The 18,003-nt window shown below is 42.4% G+C and overlaps 3 protein-coding genes across 3 annotated transcripts; all 3 read left to right on the forward strand.

Annotated features, from left to right (window-relative positions):
• The first annotated feature begins 2,083 nt into the window (after positions 1-2,083).
• On the forward strand, positions 2,084-5,145 carry LOC128874809 (odorant receptor 45b-like). The gene is made up of 4 exons (XM_054119884.1): positions 2,084-2,221; positions 3,633-4,110; positions 4,186-4,416; positions 4,770-5,145. Exons 1-4 carry the CDS (start codon positions 2,084-2,086, stop codon positions 5,108-5,110), a joined length of 1,188 nt encoding a protein of 395 aa, XP_053975859.1. The 3' UTR covers positions 5,111-5,145.
• A 1,411-nt stretch (positions 5,146-6,556) lies between these two features.
• Positions 6,557-10,179, forward strand: LOC128875501 (odorant receptor 9a-like). The gene is made up of 4 exons (XM_054121134.1): positions 6,557-6,694; positions 7,277-7,757; positions 8,194-8,424; positions 8,862-10,179. Exons 1-4 carry the CDS (start codon positions 6,557-6,559, stop codon positions 9,197-9,199), a joined length of 1,188 nt encoding a protein of 395 aa, XP_053977109.1. The 3' UTR covers positions 9,200-10,179.
• A 465-nt stretch (positions 10,180-10,644) lies between these two features.
• LOC128875502 (uncharacterized) lies at positions 10,645-17,675 on the forward strand. Its single transcript, XM_054121135.1, has 8 exons — positions 10,645-10,823; positions 11,672-12,152; positions 12,728-12,958; positions 13,164-13,495; positions 14,875-15,024; positions 15,846-16,326; positions 16,973-17,203; positions 17,318-17,675. Exons 1-8 carry the CDS (start codon positions 10,686-10,688, stop codon positions 17,656-17,658), a joined length of 2,385 nt encoding a protein of 794 aa, XP_053977110.1. The 5' UTR covers positions 10,645-10,685; the 3' UTR covers positions 17,659-17,675.
• The last annotated feature ends 328 nt before the right edge of the window (positions 17,676-18,003 follow it).

Below are 18,003 nucleotides of genomic sequence, written 5' to 3' on the forward strand. Positions count from 1 at the left end.
TAGAGGCTGTCGAGTGGTGTAAGTGCCGATTGTTTAATGTTGGAACCACATGCTGACATTAGACAAATGGCCTAAGGAACAATTATTTTGTTACTATCTGTTTAAAGACGTATGTAGAATATATGTTTATGTTAAGCGAACAAGTGAATATTAGTAATAAAATTGTTAATTCTATAAAATGAAACCTTTGAAATCTTTTTCATCTAATATTTTAACAGCGATACTTACTCTGCGATTGACGAGTATACTCGTCGTCGCTCGTTTTTCGCGACACGTATAGATGGGCGCTCTTAAAAGGGGGCGCCAGAGCTAACTGGTTGAGGTAAGAATCTTGGCGAACCTAGTTTACTTTTATCTGAAACAAGTAATATCAGTGGTCGAAGAACGAATATTCGTAGCGTGTATGGAAGACGCAATCTGTTGCTCGAGAATTTCTTGGCGCTGCGGAATTGTCTCGGAGAGCAATTATGTTGGCTCACGCTGGTCATCCAAATGGGATTTACAGTTCTAAACGCCTCGTCGTCAACGTTCCTCCGGTTGTTCCAGAAAACGACCGGAGATTTTCCTCGAGGAGAAATCGAAGACGTATCCGAAAGGGAGATAAGGAAAAAACGAGATCAGAACGATCGATAAAAACCGGATTGGAGGGCCGCGCGTAGGACACTTTCGGTGGGTCCCTCGGCCAGTCGTTGACCTCCGCGAAGAATTGGGGAACACGCGTCAACAAGAGGCCGTGGCGTCCCGTTTTAATTCGAAGCGCCAAGGTCGCGGGCTGAGCTATGCACGGCACAACGGAGAATCGTTCAACCGGTTCGAAACTCTGGCTGGCTGCCAGGATTTAAGCGACCAGTGCCCGCTGGCATTCGGCCGAATAGCGTTTCAGTTTAACCCCTGGGATCGCCTGAACAGGTGTCCGCTTTCCTCGGGGGCAACGGAAACCTTGAAAAATCGCGCTAATACCGTCGAGTTTAGCTACCTCGACGAGAAACACCGTTACGAGATCGGTCTTCTTATTTTGATCAGCGTTTTGCTCGATGAACTTTGATGCTTGACGCGGAACGATGGAATTCCACCGCTTTACAACACGGCGAACGTTTTCCCTTGGCGCCAGCAATTCTCTCCGATCACCGGATCCTATCCTTGACGCGTCTCTCAGTCTTTTGTAACCCTTGGTACAGAACTCGAACAATCCGAACGCTACTCTTCTAGCAAACCTGTTTCCAACTGGAAGATCACGCTCAATTAGGAGCAAGGAAATGAAATTAGCCCTTTCGGACTTGAATTATTTTTTTTTTCTCGTACTAGTGTAATTTAATTTATATGGTTAACTTGGACTAAAATTAGTATGGACAAAATAATAGAAAAAATCTTAACATTCCCCCTAAACGATAGTGTCCGTAATTTTTCAATTTTGTGTAATTTTAAATATTTTATTCACTCCATACCTAACACCAATTAACCCTATTTCGCGAAACGTTAGGACTATCAACTCGCAGGTGAAATGCCACGTCGCCGTGCCGTTGCATAAACTGTTCAGAGTTGTTACGTTACAGTGTCCACCGAACGACCACAGGAAAAACTTCGCAGTTCGATCGTTGATCACGGATCAATCGCAATTTAGACATTCCAGGCGTCGTAGTTTTTCTTCCTAAGAAAGGGAGCTATCCCTTGGAAGCAAGAAGTGCCACTTACCTGAGAAAATAACTTTGTCCCTAAACCGTGCATCCCCCATAAAAGTTGAATACTTCTCGAAGACACTTTCCAAGCCTGTCTCGCGTCCCTCTCGAAACCCTCTTCATGCTTCTGATCCCGAACGAGTTTCAGCGAGAAACCTGTAGGGCGAATACGCCCTAGCGAAAGACTGACGATCGCAGATCGTGGACGAGACGTCTGCATTCGAACCCCCTACCCTGGAATTTTCTTGATATCGCGCAGCTGACGGAACGATGGCCCGTTCGATGACAGGCGGTTAGACGATTACGGCTGAATAAAAAATAAACCGGAAAACGCGGCAGCCGTAAGGGAACGAAGAAAAGAAGCAAGAGAAGATTACTTTCGCGATGTCTTCGACCGAAACTCGAAGATGGAGACACCGACGAACGAGGACTTTGTTTACGCGATGCTTCCGCTGAAGATCCTGTCATGGCCCGTGGGCACCTGGCCACTTCAGGAATACAACTTTTCTTCGGGTTTCCGGAGCTTTGCAACCGTCGTCATTTTGGTATGAACGTTTCTCACCTCGTTCCTCTGGTCTTCAACTATTAAATAAAATGACGCGTTCTAATATGTATTAGAAACTTTTACTACTCGTTACAGTCTTTGTGATCGATTCTTGGACGATAGACGGTGAGGATCTAATCCGTGGTACCGATATTTGCAAGAAGACACGTAAAAAGGGAGGAGTTTTGTTTGCATTTCAATTAATCTTGAATAATAATTCAATACGGAAATACATAAAGATATATTAATCCTTCGCGGAAGGAATTTTTGTATTGGGCATTTTTGTCGACCTAGGACCGACATACGACTTCAAAGGGATATGAAAAAAAGTGACGATTCGCCGCCAAAGAAAGAGTAGAATTAAAATTCCGACCTCCGTACAGCGCACCACCGGGAAAACGCCCAAGTTTGTCCTCGATCGGTTCCTTTTTTCACCGCTAGATGGCGCCATTTATACCCAATTATCGATACATGATATATTAATTTACCGACCTCGATGATGGTAACACAAGTTTACGGCGCCATCTAGCAGCAAAAGGCCCAAATTCGTCGCGGAATAGTTCCTATTTACTACCTCTAGATGACGCTACAAATATCGACGTACCGACATTCCGATTTATTTGCTTTATTTAATTAAATACTACGAAAAATATCAAAAAATGAATGTTTTAATCAAGTCTGTACTATAATCCAAAGATTAGAGCTATGTAAAAGAACGTAATTATTAAAAATTTCGATGTCGGTAAATAGGTAAAAATAGCGCCATCTAGCAGTGAAAAATAGAACTAATCGATGACAAACTTGGGCGTTTTCGTGCGCTGCATGGAGGTCGGTATTTCAGTCCCACTGTTTTACCGCTTGGCAGCGACAACGTCATTTCTTTTTATCCCTTTGGAGTCGTATGTCGGCCCAGCTCGACAAAAATATCCTACATTAATCCTTTAAAATTGAACAAACAAATGAATGAAACAACTCCTAGCTCATATATTCCAATCTATTTAAAATAAATAAGTATTAGGTGGACTGAAAATTAATGTCGTTTCTTTTACATTAAATTCAAACAAATTTTTTATAACTTTCTATTTTTAATCATTAATCGTATAATCGCTCCCGTTATCAATAGCCTTTTGCCATCTAGTGTGCAAATTGCCAATGCCAGATCGATAAAAATCAATGAGCTGATGAACGATAAACAAGTATTTAAAATTCCAAAAACGACATTATTTTCCGGTTCACCTAATACATTAGCCAGTAGCTTGATCTGAAAACGATTCACATAACATTTTTATATTGAAAAAAAATATATATACACGTCGAATTGAGTAACCTCTTCCTTTTCGAAGTCAGTTAAAAATGACATCCTTTCAAATATCTGTACCTCGGAGACACCCTACATCGAGCCAAAATTACAGATGACAATGATGATAATCGTGAACGTGGAGATATACTTGGACATCACCGACGCGGAGAAGAATTTAGACGCCCTGGTGCTGATCGGTTGCGGTGTCCTGGCGGTGTGGAAAGTGGCATGGTTCCGAATTTGTTGCGAAGGATTGGTAAGCAACTTCTCCTCGGCGGTGAAGGACTACACCGAGGTCGACGGCGAAGAGAAACGCGCCATCGTCAGACAACACGCTTACATGGGGCGAGTGGCGTGCGCAGGGTTGATAGGATTCTCGTACATGTCCTCCACGCTTTTCACATCCGTCCCGATGCTAGCTGGAGAAGATGAGAACGCGATAGAAGAGAACGCGACCAAACAGGACTCCGTGGATTACCCAATTCCTTCGGAATTAACCATGGACCTTCTGCACGTGCCCCACAGTCTCTACCCGGTCATCTTCGTCGTGGAGTACGCGATGCTTCTGGTCACGAGCACTGGGAATCTCGGTAACGATTTTCCTAGTTGACGATGAATCCTCCGGAGACGATATGTTTAGGTGAGCGGAGTCGTTTGTCGCTTAGGTAGCGACGGACTGTTCTTCGGCATCACTTTTCACTTGTGCGGCCAAGCGGAGGTCCTCAAGCTCGACTTTACAAAATTCGTGGACGAAACGGACAACAGAGTGGAGCGTTTTGGCGCGTTGACCAACAGGCACCGCGATCTGTTGAAACTCTCCGAAAAGCTGAACGACATAATCAGCTCGGTCTTGGTCATACAATTGTTCACGAGTTGCTTGCTCATTTGCACCACAGGTGAGAGGATCATCTTTCCTCGCTTCATTTACTTCAGAATCGAACGTGAGGGTCACGCTTCTTTGCAAGCGTATACGATTTTATAAGTGCATATGATTTTTCAAGTACTGTACTTGCGATAATCTGACAACAAAATAATTTAAACATATGTTGATCGCTTTCGATTGGCTATACATTAATGTAAAGTGCCATTTAAAAAACTTCGGGTGATCAACATTTATTTAAAATATTTTTTGTCAGATTATCGTAAGTACTTGGATAATCGTGAAAAGTGTTACGTGGAACACGTTGTATATCGATTAGTGCCACAAGTAAACACTGAGAATTTATGAAACGTCCGTCGATCTTTTCAGGGTTCCAATTCATCCTCTCGTTGACCGTGCACAACGTGGTGATGGTGGTGAAAACTTTCATAGTGATGAGCACATGCTTGACCCAGATGTTCGCCTATAGTTACGTGGGCGAGTACTTGACGAGTCAAATGGAAAGCATCGGGTACTCGGTTTACTCGAGCAGATGGTACAAAATACCAAACAACTTGTCGAAGGATATGATTTTCGTCATGCTGAGAGCTCAGACCCCGACGCAACTGAAGGCTGGTCAATTCTTCGTCGTCAACATGGAGACCTACATGAGTATCGTTAAAACCTCCATGTCGTACCTCTCGGTTCTGCGAGTCATGATTACCCCTTAGGGCACTTTTATCGAAAGTAAAAACAATGTTTTGCGAACGAGACTCCTTTGCATCGATGTTACGGAGCATTAGAAAATTCGTATTACAAATTGCAATGAATGAGATTAAATACATACGAGTACAAGACTAAATTGAATTTTCTTGTTATACACACATTCAACGTTAACGTTTAATTCTGTAAATTAAAAGAAGATCACCTTTGTCGACACCAGAACTACCCACATATGCTGAATTTCTTTTTTCCACAATTTTTCAGGTATTTAAAATGCTTGTGCAACAATTTTTGCAATCAATTTTTCAAGCACACGAATTAATTTGTTGCTTCTCCTCTCTGATTTCGAAGATGTAGTCTGTCGTATAAATATTCTTACCCTCTGTGTTTATTGAACGAATTTGTTTAAATTAAATGTTAAGCTTGATGTCGCTTCATTTACTTCAGAATCAAACGTGAGGGTCACGCTTCTTTGCAAGTGTATTTTTAGTAGCGTCATCCGTCCCGATGCTAGCTGGAGAAGATGAGAACGTTGAGAATGAGAGAAGATGAGAATGTTTCCAAATTAATGTTTTATTATATATATATACAAGTGTAAAGTTTATCCATGTACATATTTATATTGAAAAACTTATTCGGAAACATCAAACCTATTATTTAATTTAGACTTCTGTGATAGACATGGAAGGTACGAATATTTATGAGACTGATGGGTGTATAATATGCATCCACTGCCGGTTGGTATTTCTAACGTTAAGCGCACTTCCTATTTTGTTCACTTATCCGAGTTTCCGATGTCTTAGGCTCCTTCTACCATCGCGAGAGAAACAATATTGCTTCCAATGACCGCGCATCTCCTTCCGCGTAAACGCTCCAGTAACTAGCGTAGAAGCTAGTCCGAGTTGTTGTCTTACGGTAGTGAATAAATAATGAAAAATGTTACGAATCCAGTTGTTAGTTTCGTAAGCGATCGATCGCAATTTAGAAATTTGAATCGAGCCTCCTCTAAGTGAAAGTGTCCCTGCGTTGACGGGGAACGTTCGCAAGAAAATAGCCATAAACTGCGTTCTATCAACCACCCATTTCTCATCAAAACTTCACGTTCTTTGTCTTCCTTTTCTCTCGAGCTCAAGAAACAACTCCGCGTGGACCGTGTTCCCGAGATGATCTCGCATTTCAGAAGGAACTATGGCGCAAATAACAATAAAGAATAGCGGCGGAATAAGAACAATATGTCCAGAGTAGGGAACCACTTCCTGAACTTTCCTCGATAACGCGCCACTGACGTAAGAAAAGTGGCATGTTCGAGCACAGGCGGCTAAGGTTGAATAAAACATGGGCCGAGACACACGGTATCAATATGCCGCAATTTCGTCGCGAGCGAATAGAATGAAGAAGTATATGGCTCTATTATCGGGGGAACGGTGTCCGATCTTTACGAACATCCATCCAAAATGAACCTCTCGAAGAACGAAGACCTTGCTTACGCGATGACTCCGCTGAAGATCCTCGCGTGGCCCGTGGGCACCTGGCCTCTGCAGAAGCACAGCGTCTCTTCGGTCTTGCGCTCCGTTATCTCCATTTGTCTTTTGGTAAAGACTTTTCAAACCGTAAACGTTGTACGATAAACTATCGCGAGATTTAGCGAAGCCTCTTTGAGGTGTTTAGTGTTACTCTCGACACCTAGGAATTCTGGTATTTCTTCGCGGCGTCGTGGTTGCCTTCTAATTGTTTAATTGACGCTTTCGAATTCCAAAATCCAAAAATATCGCCAACACGTGTTCTTTCCACGTGCGCTGCATCAAAGTACATACAGAATAATCCAACCAATTGAAGATATAGAGTCAGTTCCATATATGTATGTTCGTATCTTCTGTGTCTATTGAAGAAATTTCTTTTGTCAAGAAATGTTGTCAAATAAATTTTACACGTGCATGTATCTATAATGAAAAATTTATTTGGAAACATAAAACCTGTCGTTTAATAATTTAGACAAACTTCTTTGATAAACACGGTGCGGATATGTATGGGACTAACTGTAAATCGATCAATCCGGTGATCGAATTTTTACGCGTACCTTTGGTTGGTTTGGTCGTTCGACAGCGGCGATTTCTCCTCCAGACTGGTGTCAACCGAATACCATTGCAATTCGAAATACTGTTCTGTCCACGCAGTTAGTAATGATGACCATCATACAGACGGAGATATATTTGGATCACAGACACGCCGAGAAGAACCTGGACGGTCTGATGATGGTCGGTTGCAGCATCATGGCGATATCGAAAGTGATGTGGTTCCGGCTTCGCTCCGAAGGCCTGACCGCCAACTTCTCCTCGGCATTGAAAGACTACGACGAGCTCGACGGAGAAGAGAAACGAGCGATCATGAGGAGGCACGCTTACATGGGGCGAGTGGCGTGCGCCAGCGTGATCGGTTTTTCTTACTTCGGCTCCACTTTGTACGTGTCAGTCTCGATGCTGGGCGAGGACGAAGAGGCTGCGAACGAAGACGTGAACGTCACGCTGGAGGAACCCGTGGACTACCCTTTCCCCTCGCAATGCACCATGGAGATGCTGCAAGTGCCTAAAAGTTTGAACCCTGTGATCTTCATCTTCGAGTACGTGATGCTTCTGATCACGAGCACTGGAAACCTAGGTAACGTAACAGATAGTCTTCAAAAACGTGGCAATTGGAGGAATCGGCTCGGCTAGATTCTTAGAATTCCAAATGATATTTGATCCATTTACTGCCGATTACGAGATGTCTCGTAGTTGAAATTGATTGCAATTACTCAACGGATAAATTGTATAGCCCTTTGAGTCACGAATTATTCCGAAAGAAGATCATAAATTTTCTTTTTAAAAGAACAAATTTAATATCAATTTTTTATTATCAAAATAATAACCTAACTTACGCATCTGTATTAAATCGTGGCGGTCAAGGCAAAACGTTGTAACCCTTAAATGTCCCAAATTTCAAATTTTATACCGGTCTTTTAAATCGAATTGTAATTGGTTTGTTGCACTTGCAATTGGTTTGTTTTTGATATTTGTCTGTATGTATGTTACCATTGTCACCGTGTCTTCGATAGGCAGCGATTCCCTGTTTTTCGGTATCATGTTCCATCTGTGTGGCCAAGCAGAGGTACTGAAGCTGGAGTTGACCAAACTCGTCAAAGAAAACCAGGACACAGCGAATCGTTTCAACTCGTTGATCGCGAGGCATCACCACCTCCTGACGATGTCCGACTATCTCAACGACACCATCAGTTCTATCTTAGTCGTACAACTATTCACGAGCTGCATTCTCATCTGCACGACCGGTGAAAATATCTTTATCTAAGAATCTGTGGTGGCACCTCTTTGTCCTCGCCACTAGAAAGACTAACTTTTCTATACAAAGCATTCTCTTAAGGAAACTTTTTATCCCGCAACACACAAGAGAATCAACTTTGCGCTAACTCCAAGAAGCAAAGAGGCTCGAAAATCGTCAAGGAGAAAAACGGGTTATAAGGGAATCTCCCAAGGCACCGCGGCATCGCTCAAGAGAAACCAACAAAAAAAAAAAAAAAATAAATCCCCCTCCAAACATCCCAGCTGCTAAGTAGCCTTATCGACCGACGAGTCCACTAGCAGGCCCAAGACGAAACGCTCCCTTCCTTTTCTTCCCTCTCTCCCGTACAAAAACCGCCACCACAAATTCTTTATTTAAGTATATTATCGAGAAAGGCGAAGAAATATCGTTCATCGCTTGTTTCAGGGTTTGCGTTCATCCTGTCTCTGAACGTCGACATAGTCTTGACGATAAAAACGTTACTGTCTGCGAGCACGCTGTTGTCGCAATTGTACGCGTACAGCTACGTAGGCGATTACTTGAAGACACAAATGGAAGACATAGGATTCTCCATTTACTCCAGCAGCTGGTACGACTTGCCGAGCAGATTGTCGAGGGACGTCGTCTTCGTCGTGATGAGAGCCCAGGAACCAACCTGTCTACGAGCTGGGAACTTCTTCGTCGTCAACATGGAGAGTTACATGAGCATCGTGAAGACCTCCATGTCGTATCTCTCGGTTTTGCGAGTGATGCTAGCTCCTTGAGTTCTTACGTTCTCCGTTCCGTACATTCGAGACACTCGCTTGGCCAAACTTCGTCTGAGACAGGTAACATAAACGCGGACGCGTGTGTATCGAATAAAGATGTTTGTTACGTACCATAATTTAGAACAAAATCTCGCGCGGTGCACCTACGCTGCAGGGCTGTAGAAACTTTGTATTGTGCCGTGGATGCAAATAAATAGACTAAGCTCTCCTTAGCAAAATCTGTGTATCGTTAATTTTGTATAGGTCCCAGAATATTTCGTTCCATAATTGCTCGTTCGATTCTCGCCGTTACATTCCCAAATGTCTCTAAAGGCTGGGTTGCCAAGTGTTTGTTTTTTCGTTTTGTGTTTTTATAGTGGTTACTGTGCTACTTCGTATTCACACATATGTATTGTAATTTTCGGGTGTGGTACTTTTCTTACGAAACCTCTTTTTGGCCTTGTTTTATTTCATTTTTCCATTTTTTATTTTAAGCCAGAAAGCTTTCGATACTTTTTATATTAGCCATACCTTGAAAAACTGGGCCGGGATTCGAACCCGACCTCTCAGCGTTGTAATCGGCTACGCTACGCACTGCTCCACCGTTCGCCCCGAGTGTAAATTGTAAGAAACCCAATGTCCATCGTAATCATTGCTCGTAGTGGTGTCTTTTCGTTTTCCACTGAAAGCCTGAACGCGGAGCTTTGTTCTATTTAAACGACCCTTGATCTGATCTAAGATACTAGGACCGAGTCCTAACAACCCTCACGACCACCCAGTGCGAATACATCCAAACCTCTACCACCATTTTTAAACCAAAGATTTAAATTGTCGTTACTTAACACGTTATGACGATTTAACAATAGTTTACCTCCTTCTATTTACCGTGCGCGTTAATCCGGTGTCCTACGACCTGCTTTCTATCCACCAGAGACAATACACTATCACCCACGGAACTATCAACTACACGGAACAGGTATCCCTTTAAAACAGTCTCGATTATTAGACTCTTGTTCCTGGACAAGGACTGCCACGATCTTTCCAACGTGTGTACCGATCTAGTCGTTATCTTAAAGTAGCAAAACATGTATAAGGTGGTTAGTTCTAAATGCGATCATTCGCAATTTAAATATCGTACATCACGAACTTTTCTTGTCTACAGAAAAAGAAAGGCTTTACCGTATGGAAGCGCACTTACATTAATGGGAGACATTTACGGCGAGAAAATGGTCGCAAGGAAGCGCGTTTACAAATAATGGGAAAAAGAAGTAAGAAACAGAAACAAGACGTTTACTCGAGAAGTATCTCTTCGTGGAAACGTCTCGATAACGCACACCTGACGTAAGAACGGGTTGACGATAGGCAATAGATGGTTAAGCGATTACGGTTGAATAATACATAGACAGAAAAGACGGCGCATTGTTGCGACCGAACGGAGAATGGAGAACATGTGTCGCGAAACGCGGAACGGTATTGTCCCCATTTCGTGGAGGATCTTCTGAAAATGAAGGCATCGTCGAAGAAGGATTTCGACTACGGAATGCTCCCGCTGGAGATCATCGCGTGGCCCGTGGGCACCTGGCCGCTTCAGAAATACGACGTTTACGCCAATTCGCGGTCCATCGTCGCCGTCATCCTCTTCGTATGGAACTTTTAAATTGCATTTCATCGTATCAATTTATACGCGTTCTCCCAACGGGACTATTTTTGTCGCTTGATACAATATTATACCCATTCGAAAGCTCTATTTCTTCTCTCAAACTATACCTTCGAAATTTTCCCATCAGAGCTAATGGCGACACAAATTTCAGGTTAAAGAAAATGGAGCGTTCGGTATATAAAATTAACGTTGCGCCGAATTTTTGGGCCTTCCTCCGTCGCATAATCGATTGTCTTCTAATAACAGTTTTCTGTACCAGTAACCAGTCCATAACCATAGACGTTCGTCCACTTGACACTGCATTCTCTTTAACCACTTCACACGTTGACCGTCAGATACTCTGGAAAATTTCTACTGTGATTAAACCTTGTTGACAGATTATTAGAAAATACATAATCAAACATTTACCGCGGTACTTGTGTTTGTAACTTCATCCAAATTCAAGTATTTCATTCAAATTCATTTTCTATGATATTTAACAATTTTCCAGAATTAATTTTTTTAGTTCTTCAATGAAAAACGCTGTCATCCATATATGGACGCCGTGGCGAACAACGTGTTATTTAACGTGTGATTTAAGCTCCAACAGCCTGGGACCAAAATGTAATGTTTACATTTGGCCCGAACAATACACCACGAGCCAGGCTCGTGATAATCAATGTTGGCCCGAATATCCGACCATAAATCTCACACGTGGTTATAGCCCAACGGGTTAATCTGAAAACGTACTCCTATCAGTTCTTATTGGAAACGCAATCAATCCGGTTGAAATACAAAACCATTGTCGGTCGGTTAGCAATGCTGTCTAAAGTATCGTTCTGTTCGCGCAGCTGTTGATGTTCGCCATCGTGCAAGCGGAGATATATTTCGATCACAGCGACCCCGAGAAGAATCTGGACGTCCTGGTGTTGACAGCGTGCTCCATCCTGTCCATGTGGAAGGTGACGATGTTCCGCGTCCACAGCGATCTCCTCATCGCGAACTTCACCTCCGCGGTGAAGGACTACGAGGATCTCGACGGAGAAGAGGAACGCGCCATCGTGCGACGCCACGCTCGCATGGGACGAGTGGCGTGTGCCAGCGTGATCGGTTTTTCGTATTTCGCCGCGACGTTATTCCTGGCAGTGCCTATGTTGGCTGGCGACGAAGAGGTCGCGTTAAAGGACGTCAACGTCACCCAGGAGGACGAATTGGATTTTCCTATCCCCTCCACGTACACCATGAAGAACCTTGGCATATCGGAACAGTTCACTCCGGCGGTTTTCCTCGTGGAGTACGCCATGCTGCTGATGTCGTGCACAGGGAACGTCGGTAATGATTCCTGTAACAATTGAGCCGTTCACTGCACAAATCGATTACCAGTCACATAAAAGTCGTAACATTACTGATGATTACTTTTTCGCTATTCTTTCTTATTAATTTTACAGTCAATCCCAGAAATATTCGCACCCTCGATGTGTATCGTAAGTTTTACTAAATTAAATAATAGTTTTGATAATACCAAATGAATTTTTCGTTATAAATATGTATTTGAATAAGCTTATACATGTATATATTTATCAAATGAACATCAACATATTTATGCAAACATACATTCGGAAACATCAAACCTACCATTTAATTTAACAAATTTTCTTTAATAGACATAGAGGATATGAATATTTATGAGATTGACTGTATGTACCGTTAGATGAAAGCTACATCTGTACTTACGCATTCCACAATATTTATTCGAATTTATATTATAAAAGGAATTTTAACAAACAATGTACATTATTTCATCGCATTTCTCAACTTTTTGTTTTATGGAGTTTATCATTTGCGCAATGAAAGGCCCAATTTCCACCGTGAAGGACGGTTGACGAGTCGAGACGTGTGTCGAGCAGGTAGCGACGGATTGTTCTGCTCCATCACGTTCCACCTGTGCGGACAAGCGGAGTTACTGAAGCTGGAATTCAAGAGATTCGTCGAGAAAAGTGAAAACATTTCGGAACGTTTCAACGCGCTGACCAAGAGGCACTGTCACCTCTTGAAGCTATCCAAGATGCTGAACGACGCGATCAGTTCTATCTTAGCGGTGCAGTTGTTCATGAGCTCCATACTTATTTGCATGACTGGTGAAAATTTGTGAAACTTTTCTTGTATCAGCCGTTCACTGCACAAACCGATTAACTCCACTTTTTGAAAAATCTTGTATTTAAGTGTCTAAGCACTTGGTATAGTCACAACTTTTATATTATATTTGTGCAATGAACTGCTCATGTCATTATTGCTTAGATGGCTAGATGCGAGAAGAGAAGTGATTTTTGTCGTGGGTTTCAGGTGTTCAACTCATCCTGTCGCTGAACGTCGGGAACATCGTCATGGCGTTAAAATCGTTGCTAGCGGGAAGCTCGATGGTGGGTCAGCTGTTCGCGTACAGTTACGTGGGCGAGTATTTGAAGAATCAAATGGAAGACATCGGTTACTCGGCTTATTGCAGCACCTGGTACAATATACCGAGCAAATTATCAAGAAACATCGTTTTCGTCCTACTGAGGTCTCAGAGACTGGTCCAATTGAAGGCTGGACAATTCTTCGTCGTGAATATTGCGACTTACATGAGTATCGTGAGGATCTCGATATCGTATCTGTCGGTTCTGAGAGTAATGATAGCTGATTGAGATACGTTTTTGTTGCATTTACTGTATATAAAAAACGATTACTCGGCAAATGTCCATACGTGTATGATAGGTACCAAAGAAGCTAAGAACAGCAACGGTATAAATTAAATAAAGAAATTTGGGACAGGTAACCCTCGACAACGAGAAAAGAAACACGAAAAAACTTCCAAGTCTAATAGCTAGTTTTGTAAACGATCAATTTGGATATTTCAGACTTTGAACACTTTATTAATTTGTTTCCAGGGAAGGGAACTATCCCTTCGAAGAAAATGTACCGTTTGTACCGTTAATATAGAACGTTCGTGTCGAGAAAATTGTATCAAACTGTGTTCTTACCTAACCCGTTTCCCATTAGACAAATGCTCCTCGTGAATACTTGTATCGTTCTCTCTTCTCGAGACGAAGCGTCGCTCGTGTTCTGTAGATGTTTACTTCTTTCGTAAGGGACGAAAGAAAGTAGCAACAAAACGAGAAAAAAATGTCCACGATCGAACCAACCCACTCCTGATTTTTCTCGATGTCTCGTGTAACGAATTACAGAAATATAAGGAAAGGTCGTGTTTTAAATACTTATGGTATTCAAGGATAAGGTTTCTAAATTTTTTTTATTTGTCTAAGCAACCACCAAAGTGCTACTTGACTTTTATAGGTAGACAGTTTTGTGCATTGGCTTTTATTTTATTACGTTGTATTTACTTACTTAATGCATCCATCTTCTATTTTCTGGGACGTGAAGGGAAGAAGGATGTTTTCTTGTGTGAAAGGGTAAAGTTCGCGTCTGGAGAACCGTTTTGCCGCGCGGATACTGTCACTGTGCTGATCCTAGTTGTTATCTTACAGTAGGGAACGAAGAAAAAAATACCTCCAAGTCCAGTAGTTAGTTCTATGAGTGATCAATCGCAATTTAGACATTCGCAGACTTCAAACACTTTCTATCCAAGGGAAACATCCCTTGAAAGATAGATAGGGGACCACTTATAGTGGTAGGAAACATCCACGACTAGAAAATAGTAATCATTCTTACCTCGTCCGTTCGCCACAAAAGATTAATGCTCCTCGAAGATAATTCTCCAACCTTTCTTCGCGTTGAGTTCCATCGACAAAACCTTGGAGAAAAAGTAGAAACGTTTTAGCGAAATATAAAAGAAAATGTAACAACTCAAAAAGAACAAGATGTAGCAGTAGACATCCCCTCTTCGGAAATTTTCGATAACTCGCAGCTGGCGTAGCTGGACTGTTCTACGACAGATAGTTGAGCAATTACAGCTGAATAAAATATAAACGAGTGAACACAGTGGAATCGAAACGAATCCAGGGAAAAGAGAGCATGCATCGTCTAACGTTGGACAGTCCACATGGATCATTTCGAGGATCCCTCAAAAGTGGAGGCGTCGACGAACGAGGACTTCGCTTACGCGATGTATCCCTTGAAGATCTTGGCGTGGCCTGTGGGCACCTGGCCTCTTCAGAAATACAACTTTTCTTCGGCTTTGCGGAGCATCGTCACCGTCGTCATTTTGGTACGGGAATTTTTTTACTTCTTTGAGAGTTTTGGATACCATCCAATGGTTGAATGTATTTGAAACTACACTTGAAGCTATATTATAAACCATACATTGATCCTTGACTGAAGTTTCCGTTTGCAGGACATTTTTGTCGAGATTCGCTCGACATAGAACTCCAAATAGATAACAGAAATAAATCGTTTTGAAATGTGAATTGTTTTAAGATTGAGGTACCTGGATAACTTGCATATTTTTTTAAATTGTGGGACATGTATGATCTAGGGAGATAGTTAATTCATAGAGGACACAGAGATTACGAAAATATACGAAGTTGAATTAATATTGAAGGATTAATTCCAGGATATTTTCGTCGAGTCCGAGCCGACATACGACTCCAAAGGGATAAAAAGAAATGACGGTGTCACCGCCAAGCGGTGAACAGTGGAACTAAAATTCCGACCTCCATACAGCGCACCACCGGGAAAACGCCCAAGTTTGTCCTCGATTAGTTCCAGTTTTCACTGGTAGATGACGCTATTTTTTTACCTATTTTCACCGCTTGGCGGCGACACCGTCACTTTTTTTTGTATATCTTTGGGGTCGTATGTCAGCCCCAGATCGACAGAAATATACTAAAATTAACACTAAAGAATTAATTTCCCTTTCCTTATGAATTGACCAACTCCTAGCTCGTACATGCTTCTCTATTTTAAAAAATAAGCAAATGATCCACGCAGCTTAATCCCAAAGCGATACCTACAATGTTTTTCTAAGAAAAATTAATTCTTTCGTCTATCTGTACCTCGGACGCGAACTATATCGACTCAAAATTGCAGATAATCATGATGGTAATCGTGAACGTGGAGCTGTATTTGAACATAAACGACGCTGAGAAGAATCTGGACGCTCTGGTGTTGATCGGTTGCGGAATCCTGGCGGTATTCAAGGTAACGTGTTTCCGAATCTATTGCGACGGATTGGTCACCAACTTCTACTCTGCGATAAAAGACTACAACGAACTCGATGGTGAAGACAAACGCGCCATCGTCAGACACCATGGTACCATGGGTCGGATAGCGTGTGCCGGTGTGTTATGCTTTTCATGTTTGTCCGCGACGCTTTTTACGTTGGTGGCGTTATTCACTGGAAACGACGCAACCGCGACGAAAGATAGCAATGCAACGAAAAGGGGACTACTCGATTACCCTATCCCCTCAGAATTGACCATGGATGCTCTGCAAATGCCCAAAAATGTCTACCCAGTCATCTTCCTCTCAGAGTACGCGATGCTGTTGGTTACGGCCGCTGGAAATCTTGGTAACGATTTCTCCTAGTCAGACACTGGTCACTGCATCAGAGAGATGGGCAAACAGGCCCAGTTACCAAACGATGAAACCTGAAGAATACAGGGTGTCCCAAAAATGTTGTAGTTCCTTGAAATGGGTGATTCGGGAGGTGATTTGAAACAACTTTTTCCTTAGCGAAAATGTTGTCCGAGGCTTCGTTGAGGAGATATTAACGAAAAACACTGACCAATCAGAGCGCGCGGATACCGTTGGAGCGGCCGTGGTAGCGAAGGCTACGTGCTAGGCGGCCGCGTCCAATGTCCTTCGATACGCGTCGAGTCACTTGTTCGCGTACAAGCGCGGCTGCTTATCACATAGCCTTCGCTACCACGGCCGCTCCAACGGTATCCGCGCGCTCTGATTGGTCAGTGTTTTCCGTTAATATCTCCTTAACGAAGCCTCGGACAACATTTTCGCTAAGGAAAAAGTTGTTTCAAATCACCTCCCGAACCACCTCTTTCAATGTGTTACAACATTTTTGGGACACCCTGTATAGAATCTCCATATTGCGTTGCTTTCTTCTATTATCTATTCTATTATCTATTATTCGAGTAGAATCTTGCCCATCTCTAACACTACATATGATGTTTAGCGAGCTAATTTAGATGTTGCGACAGGTAGCGACGGACTCTTCTTCGGCATTACTTTTCACGTGTGCGGCCAAGCTGAGGTCCTAAAGTTAGACTTCACTAGATTCGTGGAGGAAACGAACAAAACGGCTGATCGTCTGAACGCGTTGACCCACAGGCATTGCCATTTGTTAAGTCTATCCGAGAAGCTAAATGACATAATCAGCAATATCTTGGTCGTACAACTATTCACGAGTTGCTTACTTATATGCACGACTGGTGAAAGTTTCATGATTTTACCGCGTTCTTTTATCTTAAAACCAACTACAAATAATGTACGGATATATGTCGAAAATACAATCGATTGACCGACCACTTGTCGCTCTTTTCCAGGATTTCAGTTTATTCTATCTCTAAGCGTCCACAACATGGTGATGGTGATTAAAACGTTCATTGTAATGAGCACGGTGTTGTCGCAGTTGTTCGCGTACAGTTACGTGGGTGAGTACTTGAAGAACCAAATGGAAGGCATCGGGTACTCGGCTTATTGTAGCAGCTGGTACGATATACCGCACAAGCTGTCGAAGGATATCATTTTCATCCTGTTGAGAGCTCAGATCCCGGTGCATCTGATGGCTCGACAGTTCTTCGTCGTCAACATGCAAACTTACATGAGTATCGTGAAAACCTCGATGTCATACCTCTCGGTTCTTCGCGTGATGATAACCACGTAAGAGTTTGTTTGTAACTTCACAACTTGTCAAGGGAGCTGTGAAATACAATGGCCAAGGGAAGCAGTGTAGAGTTAATGATAAGGTTTGTAAGACGTTGCGAATACATCTTCTGTAACCAACTTTTGTAATCTGAAATACTCGGAAGGATGTGTGTGTATTGGAAAGCCTCGACAGGCTGATTCGGTTACCACCAGTTACCACACTATTGTCTATTATATGCATCTTACCTTTGTCTCTGTTACGAATTGAATTCAATTGCGAAAAAATAGCTAATAAATATTATAATCAATAAATACCTATCTAGATAAGAAGGTTACACTGACTAACTACATGTTTATCAAACGA

This window comes from Hylaeus volcanicus, chromosome 4 (genome assembly GCF_026283585.1).
Source record: "Hylaeus volcanicus isolate JK05 chromosome 4, UHH_iyHylVolc1.0_haploid, whole genome shotgun sequence".
Taxonomy (NCBI): domain Eukaryota; kingdom Metazoa; phylum Arthropoda; class Insecta; order Hymenoptera; family Colletidae; genus Hylaeus; species Hylaeus volcanicus.

What these genes read in the sequence shown, in the direction of transcription:
- LOC128875502 (XM_054121135.1), top strand. Translation starts at nt 10,686, where the DNA reads ATGAAGGCATCGTCGAAGAAGGATTTCGACTACGGAATGCTCCCGCTG. An exon ending in TCGTCGCCGTCATCCTCTTC is followed by an intron (nt 10,824 to 11,671) that starts GTATGGAACTTT and finishes CTGTTCGCGCAG; the next exon opens with CTGTTGATGTTCGCCATCGT. An exon ending in TACGGCCGCTGGAAATCTTG is followed by an intron (nt 16,327 to 16,972) that starts GTAACGATTTCT and finishes ATGTTGCGACAG; the next exon opens with GTAGCGACGGACTCTTCTTC.
- LOC128875501 (XM_054121134.1), top strand. Translation starts at nt 6,557, where the DNA reads ATGAACCTCTCGAAGAACGAAGACCTTGCTTACGCGATGACTCCGCTG. An exon ending in CACGAGCACTGGAAACCTAG is followed by an intron (nt 7,758 to 8,193) that starts GTAACGTAACAG and finishes TGTCTTCGATAG; the next exon opens with GCAGCGATTCCCTGTTTTTC. An exon ending in CATTCTCATCTGCACGACCG is followed by an intron (nt 8,425 to 8,861) that starts GTGAAAATATCT and finishes CGCTTGTTTCAG; the next exon opens with GGTTTGCGTTCATCCTGTCT.
- LOC128874809 (XM_054119884.1), top strand. Translation starts at nt 2,084, where the DNA reads ATGGAGACACCGACGAACGAGGACTTTGTTTACGCGATGCTTCCGCTG. An exon ending in CACGAGCACTGGGAATCTCG is followed by an intron (nt 4,111 to 4,185) that starts GTAACGATTTTC and finishes TTTGTCGCTTAG; the next exon opens with GTAGCGACGGACTGTTCTTC. An exon ending in CTTGCTCATTTGCACCACAG is followed by an intron (nt 4,417 to 4,769) that starts GTGAGAGGATCA and finishes CGATCTTTTCAG; the next exon opens with GGTTCCAATTCATCCTCTCG.